This window comes from Myotis lucifugus, unplaced genomic scaffold (assembly GCF_000147115.1).
Source record: "Myotis lucifugus unplaced genomic scaffold, Myoluc2.0 scaffold_30, whole genome shotgun sequence".
Taxonomy (NCBI): domain Eukaryota; kingdom Metazoa; phylum Chordata; class Mammalia; order Chiroptera; family Vespertilionidae; genus Myotis; species Myotis lucifugus.
In genome coordinates, this window is record NW_005871078.1 from 8663123 (window position 1) to 8676551 (window position 13429).

Here is a 13429-nt window from a genome sequence, read left to right on the forward strand (position 1 = left end):
GTGACCCCTAAAAAATACAATAACACTTTAAATGATTATAAAGTCATTGTTTAACAGTTTTTTTTCAAAACTTAAAAGAATCTACAGAAATTAGTAATTTTTTTTGTCAATGCCTGTTTTCAAACTGATGACCGTTCTGATCCAGGCACTGCTGATAACAGAAAGCAATGAAATGGCAAACATCAAGAATCATTTCATTTTTTATTTGTGTGCCCTCAATATGTCAACTGTTGCCAGTTTTGTACTGTAAACTTTATCTTTTATGTATCCCCATAAAAAAGTCTAGTTGATAAATTTTCTTGTTTAAGGCTTATTCTGGCTTCACCCATTATTTCAAATCAGTTAAACTTGAAAAAGAGTGAAAATTAAGTGAGTTATCAGCTGTTTAAATGTGTATACACACATGCCAGGTTGAGGGCTCGATCCCCAATATGGGGCGAGCAGGAGGCAGCCAATCAATGATTCTCTCTCATCATTAAGGTCTCTCTCTCTCCCTTTCTGAAATCAATAAAAAAGTATACTTAAAAAATATGTATACATTTTTGGGACACTCTGAATAATTACAAAGGCAGATTTTGTACTTCAACTGTGTTTTCAAACTTTCAGTAGCATTTTAGAATGAATGTCCTTTATTCAAAGCTTAGTCTGGCTGAAAAGAAAGAAACACCAATTGAGAAGTGTTTATACAGCCCTAGACGGTTTGGCTCAGTGGATGGAGCATTGGCCTGTGGACTGAGGGGTCCTGGGTTCGATTCCGGTCAAGGGCATGTATCTTGGTTGAGGGCACATCCCCAGTAGGGGGTGTGCAGGAGGCAGCTGATTGATGTTTCTCTCTCATCGATGTTTCTAACTCTCTATCCCTCTCTATTCCTCTCTGTAAAAAAATCAATAAAATATATTTAAAAAAAATAAAAATAAAAGTGTTTATACATGTTTTGAGGACAACCCTGTATATATAATGGAATAATACACAGCAATAAGAAATGAAATAATGACATTAGCGACAACATGGATGGACCTTGAGAATATTATGCTAAGTGAAATAAGTCAATCCGAAAAAGCTAAGAACCATATAGTTTCACTCATATGTGGGATATAAAACTGAAGTTCATACACAACAGTATATTGGTTATCAGAGGACAGAGGGGTGGGGGATAGTAAAGGGAGCCTAATATATGTTAATGGAAGGCAATCTGACTTTGGGTGGTGGGCACACAATGCAATATACAGAGCATCATCATAGAAATATATGCTTGAAGCCAACCTACTTATTAACCAATGCACCCCAATAAATTTAATTTAAAAAGAGTCTAATTCAATTTTAAAACTAAACAAGTTGAGCCAGAACAAAGAAAATATCTTGCAAGTGTAACTTCAGGATGAAATTAAAAACTTTATATAGAAAAAGTTTCAAAAGGGAAAGCTCTTTCATTATCTAACTGATTTACCTTAAGCAAACACCACAGTACAAAAAAAAAAGGAAGGAAGGACAGAAGGAAGGAAGGAAGAGGGAGGAGTTTGTTGTCATTGCCTTGAAAAAAGAGTCTGTATATAGTAGAACAAAAAAAATGTTAACCAAAAAATATGTTCAATCCTTATTTGTGTCAAATTATATTTTTTAATTAAGTAGGCTCAAAGTAAGAAAATAAAAACAACATGTTGAACTTAATTTCTTGAGTAGTTTCAACACACTGTTACAGCACATTAGCAAAAGTTTCAGCTATGAACTTTAACAAAGTGTCAACTAATACTTCCTTTGGAAAATTCTACCCCAAAATTATGAGGATTAAAAAAAAAAGTCATTTTAAGGAAGTGTCAGCATCTAAAATGGCTTTACCTCAAACACATACAATATGCAGGGGTGGGAAAAAGTAGTTTTGAAGTTGTAATCTATATATATAAAAGCCTAAGTGACCGAACAACCAGTCAACTGGTCGCTATAATGCACACTGACCACCAGGGGACAAGCGCTCAACACAGGAGCTGCCCCCTGGTGGTCAGTACATTCCCACAGCAGGAGCGCTGCTCAGCTGACCGACAGGCACCAGACACAGGGCTCACACTGGCTGCCGCAGCCCAGAGACTGCAGCGGAGTGGTAGCAAGCCTGCCAAGTGGTGGTGGTGGCAGGTACAGCGGGGCCGGGATGAATAGGAGTGGCAGGCAGGAGCATCAGGCAGTGTTGGACTGCCGGTTTTGGCCTGATCCCCGCAGGCTACGCCGAGGGACCCCACTAGTGCACAAATCCATGCACTGGGCCTCTAGTAAGATAATCTACACTAATAAAAGAGAAACATGCAAATTGGTGTCATTCTGCTATGCCCACCAACCAATCAGAGCGACTATGCAAATTAACCCAACAAAGATGGTGGTTAATTTGCATACGGAGGCGCGGAGCGAAGACTGAAGGCTCTGGCCAGAGTGAAGACTGCTGTAGCTGGTGGGGAGAAGCCAAGCCTCCCTGCGGCTGGACCAAAGGCCTGGGTCCCGGGGGCCAGAGGAAACCGGTGCCAGCAGCCAGGGGAAGGAAGGCCTATTGCACGAATCTCTTCGTGCAACGGGCCTCTAGTAAATAAATAATAATACAAGAATAAACTGAGTATTGCATGTACTTACAACTGTAAACCTACTTTTGCCAAACTATGAATTAATCTAACAGATGTGTATAGACATAATTCTAAAAAGAAAAACAAGAAGCAATATATTACACCTATTTTAGCAAATATGCTTGTATTTTTTTCCATGTATGACTTTCTTTAATCATCCCTCTGTGCCATTATACCAATCCACCATTATAATTAATTTTTTTATTACTGGGATCACTAATCCCATATTAAAGAAAGGAGTAAGTTATACTTAAAAATCTTAGGTGGAGAGTGATTGGGTAGGTGGGAAGAGATTAACCAAAGAACTTTTATGCATATATGCATAACCTATGGACACAGACAATAGTGTGCTGAAGGTCTGGGGCTGCGGGGAGGGTGTGGGCTAGAAGGGGTCAATGGGGAAAAAAAGGGGACATCTGTAATATTTTCAACAATAAAGATTTTTTTAAAAATCATAATGCAGCCCGGCCAGCATTGCTCAGTGGTTGAGCCTCGACTTATGAACTGGGAAGTCATGGTTCGATTCCTGGTCAGGGCATATGCCTGGATTGTGGGCTCAATCCCCAGTGTGGGGAATGCAGGAGGCAGCTCTCTCATCATTGATGTTTTTATCTCTCTTTCCCTCTCCCTGAAATCAATACAAATATATTTTTTAAAAATCTTAATGCTGGATAAATGTCTCAGTCAATTAAGTTCTGTTAGAGTATCTCTCATTTTTCTTGTCTGGAAAAATTTCCCAGTGATTTCAATGAGAAACTTACATGTGCGCGTGTGCATGCATCCAGTCACATGCACACACACACAACTTTGACATATTTGATATTAGGTGATACAACTGGGAAAATATGACAAGGCAATATAGGCAGAATATATTCATAGACAAATAAATATGGAAGGAAATTACAGTAATGGTTAACAACCCTTTAGGAGTAACAGAATGACTTCTAGAATTTTAAAGAAAATACAACCAGCTAGATCACTCCTACATCAACTGATTTAGAATTTTCAAAGAAGATACCTGCCTTATCATATGCATCTTTAAAAACAACACAAGTAATTTCTTATATACTGCAAAAGGTGAGTGAGAAGCAAGGGGTTAAAATATGCTTATCTATGACAACTGTTGACGGAATATTAGACAAACAAGTATCACACTAATACAACTAGTTACAATCTTTAAAAAAATACTCACATCATGGATAGTAATTTTTAATAGTGAAAACTACAGGCATAAAGAACAGTGAAGTCTGATCCAGTGTATATACTGGACAATGACACTTGCAAGAAAAAACGCCCAATTAAACAAGTAAAGGAGAATTCTTATGTTACTTGTAATAAACAATCTTAGATGTGGCATGCTCCTATGGAAAGCTTTCCAAGATCTACATTTACTTTACTGTTGTTAATTATCAGGATAAAAGATTTTTTAAATCATGACATAAAAGAGAAAAAATAAATAAACAAAATTAAGTAAACATTATGGAAAAGTTGGCATACATAGCACATTAGGTTAGTTTTAGCTTTGTTTTCGTCTGTACTTTAACAGAATTTCACATGTCCTTTTCATCAATGTGGAGCAAGCTATTTTCTAAAAGAACAAAAGAATACTGGCTTTTTAAGGGGAGTTCAGGGGTGGGGGCCACAATCTCTTTCACTTAAGTGAATATTTCCAAATATCGAAACAAGAATTCACATTGTATGAATGTAGTAAACTAATTATAAATCAGCTATAATATATTGACAAGGCATTGAAATTGCGATGCTAGAAAATTGGTATGTTAAGTATAAAAAACTACTATAGCTAATACTTATTAATGGCATTATTATTAACCATGCAATATTCATTATTACATGGATCCTCACAACACTCCTATAAGTAGGTTATATAGTTTATCCTCTAATTTACATATAAGGAAACTGAAATTCATATATAAGAAACTGCCCAAGGTCACACTGTTAACAAGTACTTGATCCAGGTCTGTCTGACTTCAAAATAATCAATCATCTCTACTAACAGAAGTCCTTCACAGAATAAGGATTTATAAGTTATTGTATATCATTATTAAATGTAGAAAAAGATAATAAATAATGATAGTACAAAAATATTGGCATTTAAAGTTGTTCAAATATGGAGTAGGTTGCAGATTTTAAAAATATATATATTTTTATTGATTTCAGAGAAGAAGGGAGAGGGAGAGAGAGATAGAAACATCAATGATGAAAGAATCATTGATCGGCTGTGTACTGCACGCCCTACACTGGGGATCAAGCCTGTGTGTATATGGAATATATATCCCATTGGACCAAGGACTTGTCTACTTTGTTCAGTGTTTTATCTACAATAGTCCCTGGCATAAAAACAATGCCAATTCTTGAACTAAGGAATGACATGCAAAGAGAATATGCACACTCCTGCTGTTCTCATAGAAGGTGTATTTTGGTTTGTTTTTGAGTTACCTAATTAATGAATCATTCATAAAAATGCTTATATATTTTAACAAAATAAAACTTCGAGATGTTAAGAAAAGTTGCTGTCTTAAAAAGAGAGAAGTATAATAAAATAATTTCCACATGAACTTCTCATGCTTGAATTTAGAATTGAAAAAAAACAACTATTTTTCTTATTTTATAATGGGACACAAATCCACACTTAAATTATAGACATATAATCTACCAGAAAAACATTACCTATTTTTCTTATTTGAATTACATTATTTTTTTTCTCCATACTACTATGAAGTTGATGATCAGTGTGTTTTTAGATCACCGGGATTATACAATTTTATGTGACAATTAACATATTAGATGTTATTCCTCCTTAGAGTATTATAATATAATTAGTGCCCTGGTGCACGGATTTGTGCACATTGAAAGGAAATTAATTAGAAGGTGGCCAGCAGGGTGGGACTGTGCAAGACAGGCCGGACATGCTCTGGAGCCAATCTACCGCGGTCCCTACCTGGCCGGCCTCACCTCCGGCAGGTGGGGTCCCTCGGCCTGGCCTGCGGGGATGGGGCCAAAACTGGCTCTCCAACATCCCCCAAGGGGTCCTGGAGTGCGAGAGGGTACTCTGCAATGTTGCTGTTGTACAGGGTGTGGAACGCAAACCCAACTGTGCAATAAACCAGATTTGAGGTCGACAGTGCTCCAGCAACAACATAACCAATGGCCAAAGGTGGAATCACGCTCCCTCCTCTCTGATTCTGGGGTGCGTCACCTGAGAACCACCGCTGCCAAGTCACTGAAGCTCGGCAGCTCCTGCATTGAGTGTCTGCCCCTTGGTGGTCAGTGCACATCATACCTACAGGCCGGTCTAACGGTCACTTAGCTTTTTATATATAGATAGATCAGTGATGGCGAATCTATGACACACATGTCAGAGGTGACACACGAACTCATTTTTTTGGTTGATTTTTCTTTGTTAAATGGCATTTAAATATATAAAATAAATATCAAAAATATAAGTCTTTGTTTTACTATGGTTGCAAATATCAAAAAATTTCTATATGTGACACGGCACCCTGGCCAGGCCTGATCGCAACCCCCTTGGCAGTCAGTGCCAGGTCGCCTCAGTGGTGGAGCCCGCAGCACAGCAGTCAGTGCTGGGTTGCCATGGCGACCCAGCAATGACTGCAGGACTGACTTCTGCCACGCCTACCCAGCACTGCCTGCTATGGGGGCTGCAATCAGACCCTGCTTTTCTCTCCCAGCCTCTGTCTGGGCCTGATTGCAGCCCCCTTGGCAGTCAGTGCTGGGTCACTGAGGCGCCCGCAGCACGGCAGTCAGTGCTGGGCCTGACTTCTGGTGTTTGGTCGAGCCTTAGGTCATTTTGGATGTTATGGACCCTGGCTCTTTATATATATAGATACTGAGAGAGAGAGAGAGAGAGAAAGAGAAGGGGGGAGAGAAATCGCCCCTCTAGAAGTATGCACATCAAACAACTAATAGTGATTATCTCTGGGAGAATTATTTAAATGTAATTTCAACAAGAATGTATTCCTCTTTTACTTTAGGGGAAAAAATATTTTTGTCATTAAACATTATTTGCTTCAAATGATTAAGCTTATACAGACATAAAAGCAAAAGAATTATACTGTGTATATCACTAATGTTGACATTTATCATAATTTCTGTCATTACTTAAATATATTGAAATCTATTTATTTATTTAAGAAAAGAAAAATATGTAACAATATTTTTCAGGTTTATATTATACCTTCTTTTTCTATAAGAAGTGGAACCATAATGTATTCCAGTATTTAATTCTATAGTATTGTTTTTGAACCTCCCTCTGCCAATCCTATATTCTCAAATATTCTGTAACTTCTCAAATGCAGAGCAACATCTGGTATTACCAAGTATGCTTTCAATGGACAATTCATTGATCACTTGAAAATAATTCTATACAAAATAAGACTACACTAGAATTCTATAATTTGTGTAGAATTTGTCTGTTATAATTTTTTTTTTTTACTAAAATTTGTCAAAGTTTAAAAGAATAAAGAGTTCTGGCCAGTGTTTCTTGATGGTTAGAGTGCAGGCCCATGAACCCAAGTGTTGTGGGTCTGATTGTCTGTGTCTGTGTATGTGTCTCTCTCTCTCTCTCCTCCTTTTTTCCCCTCCACCCTCCTACCCTCCTCTCCCTTCCACTCTCTCTAAAAATCAATAGAAAAATATCCTCCAGTGAGGATTAACAAAAAAAAAATAATTTGGAAAAGAAAAGAATAAAGAAAATAGACTCTCAATCCTCTACCTTATATTCATCCACAATAATGCTGAGGGCTTCATGACCAGCTTTCCTCATGTCTTCCAATTCCTGTTTATGTTTTTCCTGAAAAAAAAAAAAAAGTAAACCATGATATGTTCTTTTGTTTACAAATAATAAAACCATTGACTTTTGCATCCATGAATAATTGAGTGGTTTGTGAAAACACAATGTTGTAGGTGAAAAGCTTTTTTTTTTAAAGTTTTGTTTAAAAGCATTCAGGTTTTCTTTCCTTGAGTATCTTAATTATATTATTTTTTGGAATGTTTTTAAAAGTCTGACATGGATCTAATTTTCTCTACCTTATATTTAAGTTGATTATATAATTTATGTTCCTCATTATGTCACCTTTGAGAGTAAAAGGGATTAATTACACTGGGATAATGAACATAAATATTACTGGCTGTCCTGGGCAAATGAAAAAGCAAAGTCATTGAATTTCTAGATTTCTGAGATTTTTTTAAAGCCAATAGAATATGTCTCATAATTGACTGTCTGGGTCTATTTTCCCAGGTACTCACATGCACTTCTAAATTATAAGGGTCCTAGCCATTTATTGAAAGTTTATTGAATTTTACTTTTGATACTACAAATCTTCGATTTTCTTTTTCAGGGACTACATTTATCTACATACTGGATCAGTTTTCCTTGTTTTTTTTTATAATTATTCCTTCCTCTCAAATCCTTCCTCCATTATTTGATATTTTTTGTTTCCTTTTTGCCATGCTTTTTCTTTCTTTCTATAGTACTGTTGCTATCAATAATTCAGTTCTATCAGCTTGTGTTCTATAATTCATATAAACTGTAAACTATATTTTTGTTGAAGATGTTTATGGATTATTTCTTTAACTATCTTGGTCTAATTTTATATGAAATTCTGAGAATATTCCCAAAATAATGCAGCCTCAGTTGCTGCCATCATCATGCCACATCAACCCCTTCCTTCCTTAAAAGACTTTCTTTACTTGGTTCTCCTCCTATCTACTCCTCAGTCTGTTCTATTGGCTTCTTTTCATTGCCCCAACTTCACAATATAGAAGTTCCCTGGAGAAAAGACTTCTTCCTAACTTGTCCAACCTCTAATTAATCCTAATATTAATTCTATTACCTTGAATATTATCTTTGTACAACTTCTTATTTTATATCTACAACCCTGCCATGGCTGATTCCCAGATTTAAATATCTGCCTAGTAAGGCCTTCATATGGATGTGTGAAAGGAATGTCAAAGTTAATATGTCCAATGTCAAACTTTTTATTTTCCTCTATCAAACTTCCAGTTGCTCACACCAAAAAAATCATGAAATCATTTTCAGTTTCTCTCATTTTCCCTCACAATCCACTTGCAATGCTTCAGAAAATCCTATTAACTTGATATTCATTTTTATTTCTTTAATAAACGCTTAAATATTACAAGTGTGCCAGGTACTGTTCTAAACCCTTTACAAAATTGATTCATTTCTTTTACTTACTTAAACCTCCTATCATTCCCATCTCATGATCCAGAATGTGAGCACTTGTCAATATCTCCACTGCTACTTCTTGTCCACACCACAGTAATTTCTCAATAGGACTGTAATAACATCCTTGCCTCAAAAACAACCACCAAAACAATCCTTTAAAAACTTCAAGGTAATCATAAAATATGTAAGATGTAATCTCTATGAGGGCAGGAATTGTTCACTGCTATATCCACAGCAACTAAAATAGTACCTGGCACAATGTGTGTGCTCAATGAATATCAATAATAAAACATATACATCTGATCAAAATTCCCAACTAGCTTCCATATATTACTGCAAATAAACTCTATAATCTTTCCTACAGGCCAAAGCTATACCACTCTCCTTCTAAGTCCCTCCATCTGTTGTCATTGTTTTTCCTCAAATCATTATAAGTACATTCCTGCTCTAATGTTATTGAACTTGTTATTTGCTATGTTTGATATACACTTTGCCCCAGATATCACACTCATTTCCTTTAAATACTGCTCAAAAATCATAATAGAGAGAAGTTCCCTGACCCACCCAACATAAAATAGCACACACTCATCATTATCTACTAATCATGCTTTATTTTTATTGTTAATCCTCACCTGAGGGTATTTTTCCATTGATTTTTAGAGAGGGAGGGAGGGGGAGATAGACAAGAGAGAGAGAAAGAGAGAGAGAGATACACCGATATGAGACACATTGAGTGGTTGCCTCCTACATGCACACTGACTGGGCCAGGGATTGAACCTGCAACTCAGGTACCTGCCCTTGACCTGGAATCAAATCCATGATCCTACAGTGTACAGGCCAATGCTCTAAACACCTAGCAACACCAGCCAGGGCCATGGTTTATTTTTATTCATAGCACCTATCAATTGTCCATTACCTATCTTCCCTTGTTATATTGGGAAAAACAATGATGGTAATCTCTAACACTATGCTACTTTAAAAAGTGAGGAAAAGACAGACACTAGAGAGATTTCAATTTCTGACATTAAGTTCAATTTGGGAAGATGAAATTTTACTTCCTTAAATATATGTACCTCAAATGGTGCCTTATATATAATGTCAGCTCAATAAAAAAGAACTGCATAAAAAAATTGTAAGGCCAAAAATATTTGGGAAGTGAGAAAGGTGTTTCATTCTTTATCAAAGAGACAGTTATTTAACATCATAATAAAAATGTTAGAATTGTATTTAAAACCTAGTCTTCAAAAAGGAGGCTAGTTCACATACACATTTGTTGAGTCAATAAGTGAGATTATGGTCAATGTACTCAATGTAATTTATATTAATCCATATAAATTAACAAATATTTTATACTTTTTTAATGTGTAAATAGAGGGAGTGAGATTAAAACATTTTTAAAAAACCCTTCCAATGTTTCTAATGCTATTCTATGATATAGTATGCTAAAACTAGAATAATTAATTCCCCTTTGCTTACTTCAAAATTACTGGCAGTCCTCATATAACTACATTGTAACACACCAGACTGCCCAGTTACTCCCCCCACCACCAAAAAAAAAAAAAAAAAAACCTCACAGGAATAACCAAATAATTATCCACAGCCTGAAATTTTTATTTCAAGAATATAGAACCAAACATTTCAACCTATCTTCAAAGTAGTCAAAACAAAATTTGACCACAATGATAGCTTTCTTTCAAAATGCCAAACCCAAAACTATCATTAGAAAGGGAAGATTCAGAAAATGTTCTCACCTTAAATAAAACGACATACTTTTTAAACAAGAAGAGACTTTAAAGATAAGCTATTCCAACATATTTATTTTATAAATGAAGAAATTGATGCCTAGGGAAGTCAAGAAGATTGTTCAAGGTCACTGAGTTCAATAGCCCCAGCTGAAGCCAGAATCACATATCCTGATAGCTCAATGTTTATTAAGAAATATCCAGTCAAAGACTGAACTATTTGAGTATACTCCCAACTCCTCATCAACAGATCCATTTTCTATGTAAAATTCATTAAGAGATAGAATCACATGTCATGCCATATCTTCTGATGAAATTAAGATACAAATTGGTCACTCTTGATAAAACTTGAAATAATCATTTATCAAGTCATTACTGTCAACCAGAAAGTTTGGTCTGATAAAAATAAGGTGCTTCTTAAAGATTATCAGAAGCACATTCCAACCAATTATCCACCACCCCCTCTCCAATACCAATTCCTTGCCAAACTTACTAAACACACCCAGGTCTAATACCCTAATATGCCTAACATAATTGACATCAAAAATATTTGTTAAATACATATGTAAATAAGAACCATATGATTAAAAATATAGATCCTTCACAGAAAAAAAAAGAAATTAGCAAAATTTTTAAAGTAGGCATCATTAGTATTTTGATGATAAAACTCAATTCAGATATTTAAATCAATAATGATACACAAAAATATTTTAAAGCCCATTTATGACACAAACTTATAAATATTTCTCAGTTTACATTATATTATTGTTGGTCATTGCTAACAATAGAACCCACACTAATTACTCCTAATAAATTAATCCATATATAGTAATGGTACATTACTATGCTACATAATGCTACATAAATGGTTAAAAGCCAACATTTAATTTAGGTATTTGGAATTAATTACTACAGTACTTAAAATATAAAAGAGAGAAGAAATGAAAGAGGGAGGGAGGGAACGCCAAACACTAATCAACCATTATATTCCACCTATTAGAAAGCAGTTACTTCTCACTTTCTAAATTCTTTGGCTAAGGCATATCTATACTTAAACTGAACATAATTAGAACATAATTAGTTACTATTGTCTGATTGAGAAAGGTTTTCCAATACAGGCTTCACCACTCTCTCTGAAGTCACAAGATTATATCCCTTTCACAATAACTAATCAACTATATTGGATAAGGCAGCACAAACACCTCCAGATATTCCAAAAGGCAATCTGCAGGGCAAGAAATCAAAATAAAGATAGCAGGATAACATCTAACCAATGCACTGAAAGGTTCTAACTGTGAAATGGTATAAAATCCCCCCACCAAGATCTAAAGAATCAAATGCACCAAAGTGGCCTAATTGTAAATGTCAAAAAAGCACAAAGATTAGATTATCCTATATGTACCTACTTTGTCAAAACAACAAAACACCACCTCTCCATCACATTTGACAGCTGCAACAAGCCCAGCTGGTTTATAAAACCAGTACCTTTCACTGTCATGACAATTATGAAACAAGAAGTCTTTCCCACTGAATAAATGTTTACTCTACCTCTTAGTTCTATGTGATTTCTCAGTCTCTCTGTACAATTGGTAACAAAAATAACAATACATGACAGAATCCTCAAAATCTTCAAGCCACTTTCACAGACTAAGTCAAATATTTAAGCAAATATAAAATGAGAGAAAAAAAATGACATAGCATGTAAAAATCAGTCTAAAGGTATAAAGTAATATTGCATATGGAAATAAAGCATTTTTGCCATAGTAAATACTAAAACAGAAACCTATAAGTCTGCCCCTTCAGTTTAATATTTCCATGATCTTTCAAAGAATTAATTTTGATCTCTGGCCCTATTCCATTAATGGCTGCCTTAAAACACGGCATGGATTTCATCAGCACATAGACTCCAAAAGCATCAGCTTTACTGAATCTTCTCAACCAAAAACAAGATAACCAAACTCCTTCTGGACATTTCCTAACAGATACAGACGTGTTGGTGCTTTGTCCCGGAGCAGATAGGGGCGAGCAGCTGAAACGGGTAACAATCAGCCCGATCAAGCTGGGGAGGTTCAGCTGAGAGACAGTCTGCAGCCAGGAAAGACAGAGAACTCCTAAAAAATGCGGATGGTTAGAGATTGAGGCTGAAACCTCCCCCTGGGCGCCAGCACAGCGGCAAAACCGCGCCATCTTAGGTAGCTGTTACCAGCATCCAGAGATCGGCTACTAACCCGGAGGCAACGACTCGCAAGCAACGCGACTCTAAGAGCCCAGAGGAGACCTGCACCCCTCCACGGAAAGATTCAAGCAACAGCGGCCTCCTGATCACCACACGCTCTGCCTGGGGAACAGTTGCTGTGTGTGAAGCCTCCCTCCACCAGCCAGAAGAGCCACCACAGCTGTGAACAGCACCCACCAGAGGCCCTGCTATCAACAGAGGAGCCGCTGCTACCACAACTGCCCAAGGAGCAACCACAGCCCGAGGAGCCACTGCCACCCAGGGAGCAGCCACTGCCACCCAGGGTCCAGCCACTGAACGACTCAACAACTAGTTATGTCAGTGAGATCAAACATGGGTAGACAAAGAAACCCCCAAAGGAAAGAAAAGGAGGACTCGCCAGAAAAGCAGCTAAGTGAGACAGAGATATGCAACATGACGGAAAAAGAATTCAGAATAAGGTTCCTAGAGTACATGCACCGGATGTTCAAGAAGCAAGAAGAAACAGATGAAAAACTCAACTACTTATGCAAGAAGCTAGAAGAAACAGATGAAAAAATCAACAACTTAAGTAAGTCCCAAGAAGAAATGAAGAGCGACATAGCTGCAATAAAAAACACCATTGAAAGTATCAACAGTAGA

The 13429-nt window shown here is 36.5% G+C and overlaps 1 protein-coding gene across 3 annotated transcripts in view; it reads right to left on the reverse strand.

Moving 5' to 3' along the window:
* The window catches only part of CCDC91 (coiled-coil domain containing 91), a 317390-nt gene that overhangs the window by 118096 nt on the left and 185865 nt on the right, over positions 1-13429 (reverse strand). For all 3 annotated transcript variants that reach the window (XM_023752314.1, XM_006086761.3, XM_023752315.1), the window contains one exon: positions 7358-7435. In XM_023752314.1, coding sequence (XP_023608082.1) covers positions 7358-7435 — 78 coding nt within the window. The remainder of the gene's footprint in view (positions 1-7357; positions 7436-13429) is intronic.